Source organism: Ascaphus truei, chromosome 7 (genome assembly GCF_040206685.1).
Source record: "Ascaphus truei isolate aAscTru1 chromosome 7, aAscTru1.hap1, whole genome shotgun sequence".
NCBI classification, from domain to species: Eukaryota; Metazoa; Chordata; class Amphibia; order Anura; family Ascaphidae; genus Ascaphus; species Ascaphus truei.
The window spans coordinates 9,978,198-9,998,335 of record NC_134489.1 but is presented as its reverse complement, the minus strand read 5'-3'; the positions used below and the strand labels follow the sequence as shown (position 1 = coordinate 9,998,335).

General features: G+C 46.4%; 1 protein-coding gene across 6 annotated transcripts in view; it reads right to left on the bottom strand.

Annotated features, from left to right (window-relative positions):
- The window catches only part of SPTBN4 (spectrin beta, non-erythrocytic 4), a 133,654-nt gene that overhangs the window by 27,189 nt on the left and 86,327 nt on the right, over window positions 1-20,138 (bottom strand). For 5 of the 6 annotated variants that reach the window (XR_012802532.1, XR_012802533.1, XM_075606983.1 and 2 more), the window contains 5 exons: window positions 17,387-17,611; window positions 16,728-16,817; window positions 9,087-9,365; window positions 7,606-7,736; window positions 3,077-3,281 (listed from right to left, as the gene is read on the bottom strand). Coding sequence is in view for 4 of the 6 variants with exons in the window: in XM_075606983.1 (XP_075463098.1) it covers window positions 3,077-3,281; window positions 7,606-7,736; window positions 9,087-9,365; window positions 16,728-16,817; window positions 17,387-17,611 (930 nt within the window). In the remaining 2 variants the exon portion in view is untranslated. The remainder of the gene's footprint in view (window positions 1-3,076; window positions 3,282-7,605; window positions 7,737-9,086; window positions 9,366-16,727; window positions 16,818-17,386; window positions 17,612-20,138) is intronic. The other variant, XM_075606986.1, reaches the window with a different exon arrangement.

Below are 20,138 nucleotides of genomic sequence, written 5' to 3'. Positions count from 1 at the left end.
ATACAAATAAGTGTATAATCCATAATAGTTACCACTGGGAGATGTAAGTCACTGTCCTGAAAAGCTTACATTCTAACTACTGAATTGGGAGGCGTACAGACCAAAAGTGGTACATAAGGGCTGAAGAAGCGGTATAGCTACTAAAGGGACTGACTCTGTAAACAACAGCACTGAGTGTGAAGCAGGGGAGCCGGGTTCAATTCCCGGAGTCAGCTCCTTGTGACAGTGGACAAGTCACTTTATCTTCCTGTGCCTCAGGCACCAAAAAATAGATTGCAAGCTCTGTGGGGCAGGGACCTGTGCCACCAAAAATTCTATGTACTTATCTTTTTTTTATGTAACCATTTAACAGCGTTCAACCTGCTTTTAAAGGAGATATTTTCCTTTTATTTTGATGCTGTTGCAATCTAGAGAGATCAGTTTACATAATCCTAGCTTTTTAGCTGAAATTAAGATGGCTACAATTTCAAGTCAATGGGATTTAACTTGAGTGATACATGCTTAAAGCAGCAAAATATGTGTCATCTTATATATATATATTTAAAATAAATCAGTCCTGTAGTATTAGTTAATACTTACTGTATTTTTAATTTTTTTTATTATTCAACTCTTAATACCATTTTTAATTACTTTTAAAGCATCCTTTGATTTCCATAGCAGGTTTATCACACCTCCCCAGCAGTGCAAGATCTTTGCAACACTTTACTGTTTGGGATAATTTGTTGCCAATGTTCCCAGCAGTTTGTGCTGTAAACTGCAACAATAGATAATGTTACCTTCATACTATAAGGATACATTGTAGCTGCTGAGTTACACTGACTGAAGCAGCCATTTCGTTAGGCACACCATCAGGATTTTGACACATTTATAACAGGAGCACCAAAAGATTGCCAGCTTAGGTAAGGATGTAAAATTATACATTGCCACATGCTTTACATATACGGAAAAAAGGGGGGAATTTAGTATTGCTGCTTTAATTTAGCATTTCTAATAATGTCTAGAAAAAAACAATAGGATGGTGTATATTTTAATACTTATATAATACAATGTTATGTGCCTTTTCTTTGACTGCCACTTTATTAACTATGGGGATGCTTCACCATCCAGGTGACTTCTCAGGGGGAGGTTGAAGATTGGAAGAGAGACAGAGTTTGGAGTTCCAGTGAGAGGGAAAGATCACAGGAGGAACACAGCAGGAGAGGCACATGTGACAGAGACGAGGCCAGGAGGAGAGCAGGTACTGTATACAGAGAGATGAAAGCAGAGATATTTTTACAGGAAGATATCAATCAGCAAATGGACAGTCCCTTCTAGAAACAAAGTGAACTACGGGTAGGTTAAGAAAGCTCACGTGAATGAGCCTCAACTCTTTCACAGAGAGTTAAGAGCAATGCTTTAAACGGCCCCTCTTGGAAATATGCTAGCACTGTTTAGTATATCTGTACTTAAGGGTTGACAGGCGTGAACAGGAAAAATCCAGCCTGATGATCAAAAAGTTATACATTTGTTTTCAGTTCGTTTTTTATTTCTAATTCCTGACATTTTATTTCACAACTAGAATTTTCGCTGTATTTTTTGGATCCGACATTTCTAAAATTAGAAAGGAGACACGGATGAAATCAGTGTCCCGCTGGCTTAACGTCTTTCATACGTACTATACAGCTGGAAACGGAATCAAGTATAAGCCAGGAGCACTTTGTTTTGTGGTTAAATGGCATTGCAAATGTGCAATAAAACCCAGAAGGAACGTGGGTTGCATTGTATTGCATCAGTTGCAGATTTAAAGGGAAAACTATATAAACACAATGTATATTGGGAAATAGCCCCTATTTAATAATGTAATGAAGGAGCAGTCATGCTGGAGCCAGGCAAATTATACAGCATCTCATAGAGACAGAACTCACTACATACGTAGAATGGATCCTGGCAAGACATTTCTGCACATGCACAGCAGCCGCCATAGAAGCAACGTAACAGGAAGCGTTAGAGGGGAATTATAGGGAGAGGTTATATGGAGCAACAAGGAGTTAAAATCGAGTTCTAGGTAGCGGTTATATGGAGAAATATGAGGGCTTAGGGAGGCGTTACAGGGAGCAGTTCGATGGATCAATAAGAGTTATAGGAGCAGTTATATGGAGCAACAGCAGGAGTTCGCGAGGAGTTATAGGGAGCGGTTATATGTTGTAATAGGGCAAGTTATAGAGCAGTTATATGGAATAATAGGAGTTATATGGAGTAATAGGAGGAGTTATACAGAGCAATTATATGGAGCAATAGGAGGAGTTACAGGGAGAAGTTATATGGAGCAATAGGAGGAGTTATAGGGAGAGGTTATATGGAGCAATAGGAGGAGTTACAGGGAGAAGTTATATGGAGCAATAGGAGGAGTTATAGGCAGAGGTTATATGGAGCAATAGGAGGAGTTATAGGGAGAGGTTATATGGAGCAATAGGAGGAGTTACAGGGAGTGGTTATATGGAGCAATAGGGGGAGTTATTGGGAGCGGTTATATGGAGCAATAGGGGGAGTTACAGGGAGTGGTTATATGGAGCAATAGGGGGAGTTATAGGGAGCGGTTATAGGGCATAGGAGGAGTTATACGGAGCGGTTATATGGAGTAATAGGAGGAGTTATACAGAGTAGTTATATGGAGCGATAGGAGGAGTTATACAGAGCAGTTATATGGAGTAATCGGAAAAGCTATAAGATGAACATACAATTGAATGATTCTTTTTCCGCTTTTTCCACCCAACCTGCACACAATGCAAGTAACTTAATTAATAAACTTCTTACATTTGGCACAAAAGTGCAGTGTCTCAAAGCACACTTGTTTTTGCCCTTTTAAAAGTTCGCATTCACAACCCCATGCTTCATGCAACCCTGACGTACATCACAGTATTTAACACAAAACACACGCACGCTCCATGTTATTGTGCTTCTAATATACGTTGTATATCGTGTATTGTCGCAATGCGCAGCTCAAATGCTTATGTACTTGTCTGAGCTCACTGCAGCTATGTACATACATCAGAGTACAGATCCACTGCAGATACACAGTGCGTGTACGACTGCTCACCGTAACATGCTCATAGTCCTGGCCGAGCTCAGGAGATCCGGCCACCACCTCCTTCTCAGCGATCCATTGCTCCAGCTCATCCACCTCGCGGTGCAGTTGGAAGAGCCAGTACTGCTGCTCCAGCCGCCCCTTGCGTTCCTCCACCAGGTCCTTCAGAGACACGTAGAGCCGATCAATCTGAGACTGACGCCTACTTATCTGCTCGCTATGCAAGGACATTAGTCAGTGCATTAGTCAGGAGCACAGTGCAGCAGGGACTTGCATTCATCAGTTCTATGCACACCATCACCACTCTGCTCATACCATATGCCATTATCCTACTACACAGCTGCTCATATAGAACAGTACATCCTGATATCCTAGGTTTGTGAGATCTTATTCCAATCCTGGTTCTTTTCAAAGAGCAGTCACCGCCCCAAAAACACACACAAATAAATTCATGACATATCCTGACAGTTTGTGCTGTGCTGATCTATTTCTAACTTTTTATTTTTTCATCTATTATTTTTATATGCATTACAATTTTAAAAAAAGGATGAGATTGGTAAAAACACCAGCACAGGGGACTTTGCAATGGTAAAAAGAAAGCAGGCCTTTATTTTAATATGGCGAGTGGAGGGGTTTAAGTCTACTTTCTGTGGAGATCCAGGACTACCGAGGCTGAGACTGCAGTGCGTTCAGTGCTAAAGAGACAAGGAGTGGATCAAAACCTCACGATGACCCGGAGTCAGGTTACCAGGAGAGTTAAAGCAGTAATTCCTCAAATACTGTCTGCTCCTCGATATATAAGTGGGGTCTCACTGCACCTTAGCTGAGATACAGTAGCGCAACCGGGGGTGGGGGGGGTGCACCCCCAAACCCCCAAGAATTGCTATTGCACTTACACAGGCCCCGCACTCCTCCCCACAGCAATGAAACTGACTGCCGTGGGAGAGAGTCATGACGCCACGACCCCCCAGATTTTCTGATTGCGCCCCTGCAATGAGTAACTGCTCTATCAGCAGTCGCCTTTTCTGATTGGCTCATCAACGTCTTCCAGGCAGTGGCTACCATGCAGACAAATGAATATTCAACATATAAAGACGGAGTAACAAAGATGGCTGTGCTAAAAAGTCAGGTTACCAGCTGTTAAAAATATAGAATTTTTTTGTATCAAGGTCTCTTGGCTGCAGAACGGGTTCAGAGAAAAACAAAAACATCAATTAAAGATAAACGATCCCATTGCTTTCAATGTTATCTGTTAGTTTGATAACCAGGCCAGTATTTAGGCACAGGGCTTACTAGGCCCCGGCCTGGGGCTGCAAATTTCAGAGGGGAAATTTGGAGAGGCCTCTGTAAAGTTCTCCTACCTCCTCCTGCAGCGTCGTCCTCGTCCTTCTGCAGCGTCAAATGACACTGCGACTACACATGGCGACGCGTTGCTATGACAACTTAACATGGGGTCCCGTTGCCATTGAAACGCGTCGGGACGCTGCAAGAGGAGTCCAGGGCGGCAAAAAGGTAAGTGCCTATGGGCGTGAGCGTTCTAAAACCGGCCCTGTTGATAACTCTGGTGCCGTTTTTATGCAGCCGGAAGACTTGAGAATTGATTGCTGATAAACCATGTTTTCCTTCTCATTTAAAATAGTTGAAGACCTGCGTTTTACAGGGACACTTCCAAACGTATAATTACACTTCCAAACAGCGATTATGATCACACATATTTTCGCTGTAAAACTATATTGTAATGAAATACTTATTTTCAGTTTTTACCCAGTATAACTGGAACTTAAATAAATGTGACAATTGATAACATGATGGTGGTACCCCAGAAATTGGATAATTTTAAGAGGGGTGCCCTATAGCAGGGGTGCGCAAAGTGGGGGCTGGGAGAATTTCCTGGGGGGGCGCGGCGGCTTCAGATGTCCCGTGCTCTCCCCCAGTTAAATTAAGGGCCGGGGGGACCGCGAGAGGCCTCTGCAGCTTCTCCTACCTGATCTTCGGTGACACTTCGCCATGGTGACGTCACGTTGCCATGGCAAGGTGACGTCAAATGACCCCGCAACGTCATTTGACGTTGGAGCCTTGCAGGAGGTGGGGGGGGGGGGAGCGCGAGCTGGGAGGTGAGAAGGCAGGTAGGGGCAGGGTCAAAACTTTGCGCGCCCTGTTTTATAGAATACAAGGTGAGAAATACTGCTCTATAATGATCACAGAGGCTGCGGCGCATTTGGGATTCCACACAAGGTCTGTGCGGCTCAAGAAGAAGCAGAGGCTAAAAGATTAGTGATGACTGAAGTACGTTACAATTAATATCCCACTTGTACTGTCCGCGCAATGTCACACAAGTGATACGAATTTGTAAACTTCTTTCCCCCAGGCTGTGCTGTAAAAGCTGTGTAAGGGTAAGATTACCGTCCTTACTCGCGTGTGCGTGATGTATCACATAGCCCCGCGCACGCCTGCAGCGCCAGCGATGTGTAAACTTGGCTGCAGGAGATTGGGGAGGCGATGGGGGAGGGGGGGGTGGCGGATGCGTCACGAAGCTGGTTCACCCTCATTGGCTGAACCGCTCACGTGACGCTGATGTGACGCTGACGTCACGCGGCCTCGCTTAAAAAAAGTGTCTTTAAAACGCGGTCGCCCCATCGCCCTCCGTCGTGCGCACACACTAGAGGGGGCCACATAGGGATTATGACATTTGTGTCATAACGAGTGTAAGCTCAGCCTAATACGGCAGGCATATGCTTATAGGGGTCCATGTGAAAATGGACAAGGAGCAAAATGGTAACACTGTATACTCATTTGCATGTCATTACCCAGAATCCCTGGCTGCAGTGGAAGCACTGTATGCTATGAGATAATGTAGACAGGGTTGCAGACCAGTCTGAGACACGTGAATGGGCTCACACGTGGCACTTTTATTTGCTGCAATCTTTGAAGTAATTTATCAGACTCCCACAGGGGGGTACGGTGAAATAAACAGAGCCGGGGGTGGGAGAGGGGAGACAGAGCCGGGGGTGGGAGAGAGGAGACCGGCACATTGTGTAAATGAACACAAAACAACAATTTTCCTGGTAAATCCTAATCATGGGGTTTATATTGATGCACAACATGAACGGGACACAAAAAAGGGCGTAGGAGAAAGAGCGCGGGACGGGGCAGGCACGCGGGAATTATATATACAGATATTCAAGGGGCCTCCCTCACAAATTTTCATAAGACAGTAAGGAGAGATCACATTTTATATTGGGTATCAGACACATGGATAACCTCTCTTTTCTTGTGTACATCTACATTACCCTTTTGACAGCCTAGTGAGAGTGTATGAGAACCCACAACGTATCACAGGCCTCTCTATAGCTAAAGAGGGGTCATTTTTAGACAAATGCAATAGAGGCCTGCAGTGCCTGGCTCGAAACTCTCTACAGCAGGGGTTCTCAACTTCAGTCCTCAAGACGCCCCAACAGGTCAGGTTTTCAGGATATCCCTGCTTCAGCACAGGTGGCTCAATCAGTCCCTGCTTCAGCCCAGGTGGCTCAATCCGAGGCTCAGTTTTTGACTGAGCCGCAGATTGAGCCACCTCTGCTAAAGCTGGGATATCCTGAAAACCTGACCTGTTGGGGAGTCTTGAGCACTGGAGTTGAGGACCCCTGCTCTACAGGAAAGAAGATACATTTTGAATGCAGGAGATTAAAGCATCTGATCAGCAATTGACCCATAATGATAATATTATGTAAAACTTACACATCAACCCCAGCTAAACTCAGGCAGACACCAATGCAAAAAACATGGACCCCAGGAAAATGTGATTTTAGTCGCTGTAATGCACATCCCTTCAGCTCCTGGAGAGGCTGGTACTGTATAACTCTGCTTGTCTTTGAAGGGGTGGACCCAGTTTTAATTTCAGTGTCAGCAACTTGGGTGACTTACTTTTAGCCATATCTACTAACTGGTGCTAAGCCTTAGGAAGACCTATAATACGGTGTTGTAAAGGGGGAAGCCTTCCTAGGACAAAAGTGAACCAGAGATTGTGACGTTTAATAGGTTAAATTAAGTTGATGTACACTTTTCCAACTACAAGTATTTTAAATACATTTTCTAAACTTTTACCATTTTTATCTAAAGTCTTTTGGTCATAAGACTGTTTGTCAGTACTCGAAGCCTTTTCCTTTGTTTGCAAAGTAATTATGAAGCCATTAATAGTAAAGCAGATACACTGATAATCAGATCATCAGGAACTGATATGCTTGAAATCAGTGTTCCCGGAGAAAAGCACAACACGTTCATTTTGCACAAGATAAAAAAAAGCTTACTTTAAGGGTAACTGAATCTTTATAAAGAAGCCGATTACACTGACAAGATGTTTCATTTCTTTTTGCTAGCCTATTACCTTGGACTGTCCCTTGAAGACTTAGCACCATTTAGTAAATATGGCCCGTGCGATCATAGAACATGCAAATAAGTACATTTCAGGCAGCATCAGTAGCTGAAGGGATTCAATCTAAACAACAGGAAAGAGGTTTGTTTTGTGTGGAAGGTCAGCCTCTCACCTGTCTGGGTGTCCCAGGTCCAGAAGGGTGCGGCTCTGCCTGGAGAGCTGAGCGATGGTCTCCTCGTAGTTCTCAATGGTCTGCTCCAGCATGAGATGCTTCTTCAGGAGCTGCAATGTGCTCTGCTCGTCCTGCAGAGATGAGTAAGGAAAGCTATGATCAGACAGGCTGTGGCACACACCAATCAGAGCGCTCCGTTCAGCGTGGCTCATGGGCCCTGTTGCTCTCCATGACATGGAACTTTCAGAAACAGAGCAATCTGATTGGATGGGGAGGTTGTTGTGGCTACCCACAGGGGATACGAGAGAAGAAGGAGGGCGACGAGTATATGAGAGAAGGAGGGAGAGAGGTGTACGAGAGAAGAAGGAGGGAGAGGGGTGTACGAGAGAAGGAGGGAGAGAGGTGTACGAGAGAAAAAGGAGGGAGAGGGGATATGAGAGGAGGGAGAGGGGTGTACGAGAGTAAAAGGAGGGAGAGGGGATATGAGAGAAGGAGGGAGAGGGGTGTACGAGAGAAAAAGGAGGGAGAGGGGATATGAGAGAAGGAGGGAGAGGGGTGTACGAGAGAAAAAGGAGGGAGAGGGGATATGAGAGAAGGAGGGAGAGGGGTGTACGAGAGAAAAAGGAGGGAGAGGGGTGTACGAGAGAAAAAGGAGGGAGAGGGGTGTACGAGAGAAGGAGGGAGAGAGGTGTACGAGAGAAAAAGGAGGGAGAGGGGTTATGAGAGAAGGAGGGAGAGAGGTGTACGAGAGAAAAAGGAGGGAGAGGGGTTATGAGAGGAGGGAGAGTTGTACGAGAGAAAAAGGAGGGAGAGGGGTTATGAGAGGAGGGAGAGAGGTGTACGAGAGAAAAAGGAGGGAGAGGGGATACGAGAGAAGGAGGGGGAGGGGTGTACGAGAGAAAAAGGAGGGAGAGGGGATATGAGAGAAGGAGGGAGAGGGTGTACGAGAGAAAAAGAAGGGAGACGGGTATACGAGAGAAGAAGGAGGGAGAGGGGTGTACGAGAGAAAAAGGAGGGAGGGGGTGTACGAGAGAAAAAGGAGGGAGGGGATATGAGAGAAGGAGGGAGAGAGGTGTACAAGAGAAAAAGGAGGGAGAGGGGATATGAGAGAAGGAGGGAGAGAGGTGTACGAGAGAAAAAGGAGGGAGAGGGGATATGAGAGAAGGAGGGAGAGGGGTGTACGACAGAAAAAGGAGGGAGAGGGGTTATGAGAGGAGGGAGAGGGGTGTACGAGAGAAAAAGGAGGGAGAGGGGATATGAGAGGAGGGAGAGGGGTTTACGAGAGAAAAAGGAGGGAGAGGGGATATGAGAGGAGGGAGAGGGGATATGAGAGGAGGGAGAGGGGTGTACGAGAGAAAAAGGAGGGAGACGGGATATGAGGGAGAATGGGGGATATGAAAGTGAAAGGCGCGAGAAGATGTTAGAGAGAAAGGATGGAGCGGGTGCAACTCCAGAATCCAGTTTTTATGGTCGGTTCTAACCTTCCCCTTCTCGTCGTTCATCATGAGGAGTTCCTGCTCGCTCAGCCACGTCTCCACCTCGCCTACGTCAAAGTAATACTGCTGCACCTGGTAGCTGAGGTCCAGTACCTGCTGCCTCCTATCAGTCTCCCCCCGCAGGGCATTCCACATTTCCCGCAGGCTCTCGTACCCAGCGCGTACCCCCTCTGCTTCGGGACTCCGGATGCCGGCAATGGCTCCGGCCCGTTCCAGGAGGTCGTTGACGCGAGGGGAGTGCACCTGGATCTCCCGCCGCAGGTTCTGTGTGAGAAGCGGGATTAACAGGAGTGCGCGTTGTTTTGGCGAGGTGAAATGCAACATGCAAAGTAGGAAGCCTTAGCGCAGAGTTCAAAAGAGGTGTCCAACAGGTAACAATGCCTATCCACAGAGCTAATAGCATATGCAAAGTATATTTGAATGACTCTCTCCTCCTCATATTTCAGTGTCTGGATTGGGATAAGGACAACTTTAGGTGAGACAGGTGTAACGTGAGTCATGTAAAGCTAATGCAAGGCAGTGCTAACCTAAGGCCCCGGACATGTTAGGTGCTTGCTGGCGGAAGCGCGCTGAGGCGCGCTCCCGCTCAGCACTGAGCCCCTACAGCCGCAATTAGAGTGGCTTTAGTAGGGGCTCACCTGCGCTTCCGCACGCTTGCGGAAGCGCAGGTCTTGGGGGAATTTAAAATTCCCCCGCTTGCCGGCGAGACAGGACGGTCACGTGAGCGGTTCGCCCAATGAGGGCGAGCCAGCTCCGTGACGTCACTGGCCCGCCCCCGGCCAGTGACGCGCCCGCCCCCGGACCGCCCCCTGACGGCTGCTGAGAGCGCTTGCTGTAAGCAACCGCAAGGCCAGGAAAAGCACCCGCTTTCCCTGAGCCTCAGCGCGCCTCAGCACGCCAGCGGTAAGCGTGTCCGAGGCCTAACATGGCGTTAAGCCTATTCCAGTGAGATAACAATAGTTTTTGCATATAATTAGCTTGTAGATTTGGGTTAACCACAGGGAATATAAAGTTCACTTAAAGGGGCATCGCGATACTTTGCAGTCAGTTTAAAAACAAACTAAAATTATATACAATTCATTTTGTTAGACAGGAAAAGCCAGAAGGAAGAAATAAGTCTTACACCGAGCCCCAAACAGTGGTAAAGTCGATGTACACACAAGCTCTGGCGGTAGCAAGTTCCAGACCTCTGATGCTGCACATGAGAAGGCCCACGCACCCAGTGTAGGGTGCAGTACCCTTGACACAGAGAGCCGAACCCCCCTTGCACTTGAGATGATAGCCAGTATCCATCAGAGGCATCAAACGAGACTGCAGATAGGCAGGCCCTTGGCCTGGCAAGGTTTTAAAGGCCATAACGGACAACTTTAACCGAACAAGGAAGATCACTGGAAGCCAGTGCAGATTGTGCAGGATGGCAGTAATATGCTCAAAGCAAGAAACACGTCTCAGCATCCGAGCAGCAGCGTTCTGCATAAGCTGGAGCCTCTGCATCAAGCACACGGTAGTCTTGCCTATAAGGCATTCCCCTAGTCAAGGTTCATAGATGATAGGAGTTGACCCAAACTCCAAAGTAGCCTCAGATAGAAAAACCCAGTCTTATCAACTTGGGCACGCAGTTGAAACTCTGGTCAAGGAGGATGCTGAGGTTACGAAACTGGGACACGGGCAGCTCGTAAACACCTTGTCCCATACTCTGGGTGTCTTGTCAAACCTATAATCATTAGTTCTGTCTCGTCTGGGTTGAGCTTCAGCCAATTCATCTCCATCCATGCCGCCACCTGCCTGCCCTGGAAAGAAACATAGATCTGGGTGTCATCAGCATACTGGTGGCACTAAAGACCATGCTTCCGGATGATCTCGGCCAGCAGTCTTACATACACGTTGAACAGGAGCAGTGACAGCACCGACCATTGAGGGACCCCAAAGGGGACTGGCCCCACATGGGACACATGAGACCCCATAGCCACCTGCTGGGTCCGGCCCTGAAGGAACGAGGCACCATTGTAGTGCGGTCCCACCGATACCAGCTAAGTGCCTGAGGCAGTGCAGCAGCACTCCATGATCGATAGTGTCGAAGGCCGCTGAGAGGTTCAACATGACAAGGGCAAAGATACAGTCCTTGTCCATGGCCATCAATAAATCATTTGCCACCCCGATCAGAGCTGGCTGAGTTCCGGCTCTAAAGCCAGATTGCATGGAATCAAAGAAGCAGTCCCTATCTAGACAATCAGCGGAGTAAAAACAACCCTCGCCAACACTTTCCCTACCACAAGAAGGTTGGAGATTGGACAATAGTCGGTGAAAACATCAAGATCTAGACACACTTTCTTCAACAGGATACGAACCAGCGCCTTTTCAAGGCTGGTGCACCTCCCCGGCCGAGAGAGATCTGTTGATTATCTCCACCAACCACGGAGCCACTGCATCAATGGTCTCTTTCAGGAGCCATGATGGATAGGGATCCAAGTCACAAGTAGTCCAGATCATCCCAGCTGTGATTGAGAGGAAATGCGGGATTGAAATGATGCTCAACTCGTCCAAGACAAGCTTTGCCTGCGGGGCGGATCACAAGATCCATTGTGGACGAATAGCGGCGATCTCAGCGAATCTGTGAAATTCACTTTGACTCCTCATTTGGACAAACCACAATGGAGGAGCAGGCTGAATAATCCACACTGCTTACCATCCTGAAGAGGTTAGCGGAATGATTTCTTGCAGAGTCTATCTTCAGGGCGACGTAGGATTTCTTCACCCTGAAGAACGCACTTATACCCCGTTGACATACCTTCAAGGTTGTCCAGTCAACATCCTGACAGGAACTGAACCACTTATGCTCTTTCCTTCGGCGAGCCTGCCACAGGTCCCAGAGGTCGTGAGAATACCATGGTACACTTAAGGATCTGCGATAAGGCATTTTCTGAAGAGGGGCAACTTCATCCGTGGCTGCACGGAGAGCCAAGCTGTACTTCGACACAGATAGACACATTGTCGTCCAGAGAAAATTAAGATAAATGGGCTCGAAGGGTAGTCCTAAACCTAATGGACTCATGCTGCCTCCTGGGCCGCACCCAAGCTGTCTTGGGCCCACCACTCCGTATAAGGGCTGGTGGGGCGTGTACAATCTGATCCTGGATCACCCTATGATCTGTCCATAGGGGAGAGGAACACTTCATTTCCCCAACAAATACCCCCTGTGCGAAGAATAAATCAAGTGTATGACCGTGCTCAAGTGTTGATCGATGCGCAAATTGACTAAATCCAATGGATCCCATAGTATCCAAAAAATCCATAGCCTCAGCATTGTCTGGGTCATCAACCCACATATTGAGGTCCCCCAGCACCACGGAGCGAGGGTGCTCCAGTAATATGGGAGTGACCACATCCGACAGCTGAGACAAAATCACTGCCATGATCCAGGCGGCCTATACACTAGGGTGATTAATTTATATATAAACAACAATAATCATTCGACTTTAAAGCAGCAACCCCCCCACCGCCCCCCCCAAAAAAACGAGGTCAGACCTTTTCCTGATAGTTCATGTTGAACTGACCTATTGCTAACTTTTGTTTCTAAATCTTAATTGTTTGCCAAGTGTTTACTTGTTTATAATTTTACTGGCAGCAGCTCTTACCACGGCCAACTCTGTTGTCTAATTAGGTGTGAATGGCCAAGGCCATTTTTACTTCACAGCGAGGAACTTTTCAGCAACGTATATCTTCAGAATATAGAATTTAAAAAGGGGCGGAAATGCTAAAAACCACAACAAAGGGACTTTGTAATGCTAAAACAGAACATGGACGTCTAATCTTTGATGGCATTTCGAGCGGATTGCTGCTTTGATCACTTCAGTGCCAGCGGTTCTGCCACCTCTGTGGACACGGCTCCCCCGAGACTGGCGATCACGTGATCGCTCTCCTGAGTGTGTACGCAATCCCTTTCTCCGTCCGATGATGGAAACAGAAAGAGACGGACCTCCCCGTCTGTTTAATTAGCAGTCAATCGTGAACGCGCCCTAGAAAATAAGCAAACCCCGATGATGCACAGCGTACATCGAGGGTGCCACCCTTCCTGTATGTCTTCATTTATATAGCGCCATTAATGTACCTAGCGCTTCACCGCCGTAATATACATGGCAATCATATAAATAACAAATAGTACAAATAACACATAAAGGGGAGAAGTGCTTCAGGCATAAAAGTAGTAATACACGTGGTAATCAAATAAATAACAGATAATATAAACAGGTCATGGGAATAAGTGCTTCAGACATAAAAGCAACATTAAGGAAAAGGAGTCCCTGCTCCGAGGAGCTTACAATCTAATTGGTTGGTAGAAAGAACGTACAGTAGGAGGGCGTTCTGGAAAGTGTGTCTGCGAGGGGTCAAGGTCAGTGTATGAAGTGTTAATTATCAGCCTTTGAGCTACTCATATGCTTCCTTAAGCAGGTGTGTTTTGAGGTGGGTCTTAAATGTGGATAGAGAGGGTGCTAGTTGGATATTGAGAGGAAGGGCATGCCAGAGGTGTGGGGCAGTCAGTGAGAAGGGTTTAAGGTGGGAGAGGGCTTTAGATACAAAAGGGGTAGAGAGAAGACAGCCTGGAGCAGAACGCAAGAGTCTGGATGGTGCATAGCGAGAAATTAGGGCTGAGATGTAAGGAGGGGCAGAAGAGTGTAAAGCTTTAAAAGTGAGGAGGAGAATTGAGTGTGAGATGCGGGATTTGATCGGAAGCCAGGAGAGGGATTTCAGCAGGGGGATGCTGAGACAGATCTAGGAAAGAGTAGAGTGATTCTGGCAGCAGCGTTTAGGATAGATTGTAGGGGAGACAGGTGAGAGGCAGGAAGGCCGGACAGCAGGAGGTTAAAGTAGTCGAGACGGGAGAGAATGAGGGCCTGTGTCAGAGTTTTTCCAGTCGAGCAACAGAGGAAAGGGCGTATCTTGGTAATATTGCTAAGGAAAAAAACAACAGTTTTTTTCTACCTTTTGATTGTGAGAAGAGAATGTGAGAGAGGAGTCGAGTGTGACCCCTAGGCAGCGTGCTTGGGCTACTGGGTGAATGATCGTAGTTCCAACAGTAATGTGGAAGCAGGTAGTAGGGCCAGGTTTGGGAGGAAGTATGAGGAGCTCTGTTTTTGCCATGTTAAGTTTAAGTCGGCGGAGGGCCATCCAGGATGATATCGCAGAGAGACATTCAGAAACTTTAGTCTGTACAGCAGGTGTAAAGTCAGGGGTAGAAAAGCACATTTGAGTGTCGTCAGCATAGAGGTGATATTTGAACCCAAAAGATGTTATTAGGTCACCCAGAGAGAGTATTTAAAGAGAAAAGAGAAGGGGTCCCAGAACAGAGCCCTGGGGTACCCCCACAGAGAGATCGATAGAGAAGGAGTGTTAGCAAATGAGACACTGAAAGTACGATGGGAGAGGTAGGATGAGATCCAGGATAGAGCTTTGTTACGAATGCCAAGAGTATGGAGAATGTGAAGGAGAAGAGGGTGGTCCACGGTGTCAAATGCTGCAGAGAGGTCGAGTAATATGAGCAGAGTGTAATGACCTCTGTCTTTGGCAGCATGGAGGCCATTAGTTATTTTAGTGAGGGCTGTTTCAGTGGAGTGAGCAGTGCGGAAGACAGATTGTAGAGGGTCTAGAAGAGAATAGGTGTTGAGAAAATGGAGCAAGCGAGAGAATACAAGACGAATTTAGAGGCAAAAGGCAGGAGGGAGACAGGTCAATAGTTAGAAAGACAGGTAGGGTCAAGCTTGCTGTTTTTGAGTAATGGTATAACTGTTGCATGTTTGAAGGAAGAGGGAAAGGTAAAAGAGTAGAGGGAGGAGTGAAAAATGTGTGTGAGAGTAGGGATTATGGTAGGAGCAAGAAGTTTTAGGAGATGGGAGGGGAAGGGGTCAAGAAGGCAAGTGGTAGAGGGAGAAGAGATCAGCAACGACACATCCTCCTCTGTGACAGCAGATAAAGAGTCAAGGAAACTGCAGAAGGAGAGTTAGGAAGAGGTGTAGGGTGGGAGGGGGATACAGAGGGGATGTCGTGATGTATGGATTCCACCTTTTCCTTGAGATAGTCGGCAAAGTCCTGAGGTGAGAAGAGGTGAGAAGGAGAAAGAAGAACAGGCAGCTGAGGGTGGTTTGAGTAGAGTATCAAAGACAGAGAAGAGTCGGCGTGGATTAGACTTGTGCGTGTTGATTAGTGAAGAAAACTAGATTTGTTTAGCCTGAGAGAGGGCAGAGTTGAAACAGGATATCATAAATTTGAAGTGAAGGAAGTCTGCGAGAGTGTGAGATTTCCTCCTGAGGCGTTCAGAGGAACGAATGCAGGAACGCAGCATGCACATGTGGGAATTTAGCCAGTGTCTGCGGTTAGAAGGGCGAGAACCTAAGAGAGAAAGTGGGGTATGTAGATCAAGAGAGGAGGATAGGGCAGAGTTGTAGTTCCTGACCAGGTTGTCAGGGTCTGGAGCAGAACTGAGAGAGGAGAGGGAGGAGCATAAAGTGGAATCAAAAGCTGGTAGGTTAATAGAGCGCAGGTCTCTGCAGAAACGAGGGGTAGATGGAGATGGAGAAGAAAAGCGAGAGAGAAAAAATGAGATGAGGTGATGGTCAGAGAGAGGAAAAGAAGAAATGGGGAAATCCGAGAGAAAAGTTTTTAGTGAAAACCAGGTCTAGGCAGTGGCCATCCTTGTGGGTGCTGGATGCAGTGCACTGCTGAAGGCCAAAAGAAGAGGTTAGAGCAGGGGAGCGCAATCTTTTTTCCCTGCCCCCCCTGCCGGCTCTTCCCCTATGTTCACAACCCCCCCCTCTTACCTTGGCTCTGGCGTCAGCATCATGACGCCACATGACCTTGCGGCGTCATCTGACGCCGCATTGCCATGGTGATACGTCTCTAGGAGCAAGGTAAGTACTGTTTACAGAGGCCTTCGCCACTTCCCCAGCACTTAATTTAAGTGCCTTCAGGAAGCGGGAGGGGCCTTTGTAAGCCCCCCAATTTGCGCACTGCTGGGTTAGAGAGAGAAAGCGGGAGGCCCAAGGGAGAGAGGGGTCATCAATATGGCAGTCGAAGTCCCCAAGGAGAAGAACAGGGGAGTCTGAAGAGAGAAAGAGCCAGGATTCAAGATAAAGACAGAAGGAGGATGAGTAGAGGTAGGTGGGCGATAGATGACCGCCACGTGGATAGGGAGAGGAGAGAAAAGCAATAGAGGGAGGAATAGGAAGGGTTCAGTAGTGGCAGATAGAGGAGAGCAGGAACCCTACGCCTCCACCCCTGCCATCAAGGCGCGGAGTGTGGGAGAAAGAAAGGCCACCATAAGAGAGGGCAGCTTCCAGAGCAGAGTCAGACTTCATGGTGCATGCTGTATGTCTATAGGGCACTGGAAAGGTTAAATAAGGAAATGTGTATATATCCCCTGTATATCCCCTGCCAGTTAGTATTCCAGACCTATTACTAGTAATTTCACGACGACTTTATGAACTTGATCCCAAAAGAAAGGTGCTAAACTCTAATTAGTGCACAAAACAGTTTTCCCCGTTTTCACTGAATCCACACAGTTCACATATAAGTCCCAGCTGGAAATGTTTAAATGGTTATTCCCCAGATCCGTGGCCTGGTTGGAAAGCTCACCTGGTTTTTCTTTATGAGTTGCTGCACTGCTTGTAGGTTGCTCCCATGTTCTTTGGAGGTAGCAAGAGGGAGTCTCTCCTGCACCCAGAACTGTCACAAAGCAAAGACAGAAGAAGTTCAAAATAGCCCGACAGTGGGACAACAGATGCCCAACTGTTCTCTCAGTCAGTGCCTCACATATCACTCTTTTCCTAGTGCCTCTCTTATCCTAATGACACTTCCATTGGTCTTCGTGATGTCTACAGGATTCAACTTTTATGGCATACCTCAAAATGCTTTCACTGGCTCATTCTCTCTACAGAAAATGATTAGTCTCCACAGCCCTTCATGGCACACCCCTCCACAATAAATGATGGTTCATATTTAGTAAGCAGTGTCTGCTACAGTATACGATACCTCCTGGCACTTGAAAACAACCTACAACCCATTGACTTCAATGTGCTCGAACATGACTTCTAATGCCAGAAGGTGTCTTATAGCAGAGAACTGCTTAGTAAATATGGCCCTTTTTGTCTCCATAGAATTTCATAGGATCCCCCTCTACACAAAGTGATTTGTCCACAAAGACTTTCATGGGATCCCAAGCTAGAATAAATTATTTGTCCCCATAGACTTTCATGAGCTAAGTGACATTATAACGAGACTTCACGTGTACTCACAATTTCATCCTCAAGATCCCGGGTGACTTGATGCACCTCTTTGGAAGCCAAGAGGATCCTTCTCCTCTCCTTCAGTGGCTCGATCAGGCGCACAATCCTGGTCCCCACCTCGTTCTGCTTCTCTCCCACCACCTCCTGGCTCGTCACTTCCAGCGGGAGAGAGGCAATCTGTGCTTGCAGCTCCCCCACCTCCTTGTACCACTCCTTCATCTGTGACTCCATGGTCTGCAGTGAGGGAGGAAGCTCAACTCTGAGCAAGAGGGAAAAGGCCTCCTACATCTTTCCCAGTCAGTGATACAACCACACAGGGCGGCGTCTCACCTACTGTGCCTAGAGTGTCAATGTCACCTAGTTAATCGCATTAAGATAACCTCTACAGAACACTGCTTCCATACAACTTCTATACAGAGACCAGGAAACTACATAATGGCAGAACCAGTGTGGACAGAAGAACTAACAGAAACATGGCATTTGAAGGACAAGAGCCAATTGACCTGCCTAGATTAATAATATATAGTACTTATCAAGGAACCTCCACCCTAAGAACCAGACCTGAACCGGCCAATGAAACCAAGGGTTTTCATGGTTTAGTATCTGAGGAATAGAAAATGACATTACATTTTTTAGGTTAGTGGATCGGTGTACAGATTTATCCTGGGACACGTGGCTGGGAAACACTGCTAGAGAATATCACCTGAAGAGTGGCATTCAGTATTAACGAGGAGATAAAACCCTTGAAGACTGGAAGTTCCTTAACACGGATGGCAGCCTGTCCACACTCAGCCTTCAGTAGAAGACTTTCTAAGAAGTTCCTTTTATCCTGTACATGTTGCCCGGCAGGGAAATTTCCCATGGCCTTAACATGACCATAATCCCTGCAGTGCACAACATCTTAAACAAGTTAGAAGGTAAAACAGACAACCCTCAATGTTATTTCAAGCAATGTGTCGAAATAGTTCAACCTTTGGAGAAGGAGAAAAGGAGAAGGCAAAGGATGGTGGAATATATTTTAACTTGTTTACGTCTATCTAGGGCAGTGTTTCCCAACTCCCGTCCTCAGGGAACACCAACAGGTCAGGTCTTAAGGATATCCCTGCTCCAGCACAGGTGGGTCAATCAGCGGCTCAGTCATTTTGACTGAGCCACCTGTGCTGGAGCAGGGATATCCTTAAGACCTGACCTGTTGGGGTTTCCTGAGGACTGGAGTTGGGAAACACTGATCTAGGGTGTCTGTTATGGCCTGAGGGTTCAGCAGCACATACAACTATGGCCATTAAAAGGAGAATTAGGAATTTACGACTCCCCATTCAAATTGAAGGCTCTATTGGTCAAACTTTAGCAGTATGCTACAATGACTTAAAGAACTATGATTTACATTACAAATTCCGTGATGAGAAATTGGGTTGGCATGAAGAATAATGGACCATTATATGTACTTTCTATCTTCCAAGTCCCTAATGACCTGAAATAAGAAAGTGCAAATGAGGAGTTGCACAAATTATTTTCCTGATAAGATGCAGGCATGCACGTTTAGACCAGATGTACATGCAGTCGTAAACTACAAACAAATTAGACCTGAATAAATACATTTGCTGGAAAATACGAGTCAAATAAGTTTTTAAGCTGTAAACAAAGGCTGAATAATGCCACCAAGAAAGCATGAAGTAAGATGAGTGTAGAGCCATGTGTGAATATGATAGGAAGTTTACAAAGGAGCAGCGTGGAAATAAAAGGTGAGAGATAAAAGAAAAAAAAAACACAAGAACACTACTGTACCCTTATGCAGACATGCAGTTTGGACTGTGATACAAACTGCATTGTGATGTTGGGATGAATGCTCTGGTGTTATCTGCAACATGCTGTCAAAAGGGGAGAATGGGTCACATTGTTGAATGAAAAACACACTGGATGCAAGCAAATGTATCACAGTGCTCATTCTTGTATGTGTGTTTGAAATGGCAAGACGTGCATAGCAGGAACCAATCAGATGGCAGAAGTCACATCTTTGTGTTGATCATATTTGTATGCGTGGCTAGGAATCAAAGTGATGAATATATATCTTGCTGTGCATTTCAGACTTTTAATACACACCTTTCACAATGCATGCCTCATTCCTAGTGGTGCATTATATATCCCCAACATAGAGATTGGAACTACTCATGCTGCATAGTCCCATCCAGTGTGCACTATGCCTAGATTTACTAAGATGTAATACTCCATAAGACACCTTTCTTGCTGGAAGACACCCTACTGTTCCATTCAAATGAATAGATCATAAAGGGCTATATTTACTCAAGTGTGTTACTCCATAAGGCACCTTCTGGCACCGGAAGACACATAACAGGCCATTTCCTGGAATGGGTCATTAAGGGTCATATTTACGTAGCTGTCCTGCAAGGTGTCCTATGGAATAGCACCGCTCATTAAATATGGGTCAATACGTCTCAAACACACATCTAGGAAGAAATCAGACTGCATAGCTAGTAACTTTATACATGCCAAGTCTCACTGATTTGGAGTCCGGTTTACGGATTGTTACTATCAGCATCCCACAGACTTCAGTGTAGTCCTTGCTAGCAAATCAGCACTTTTCCATTAACAATGCCATTTTATTTAGAGAAGGGAGTCCAAGAACCTCAAATCTTACTTGATTTCAGTCTAGGGAGGTTGTCATCTCTGCTATGACATCACAAGGGAAGCTTACTATACGTTTCATAATCAACCAATGGCACATGGCGGAGGTAGAGAGCGG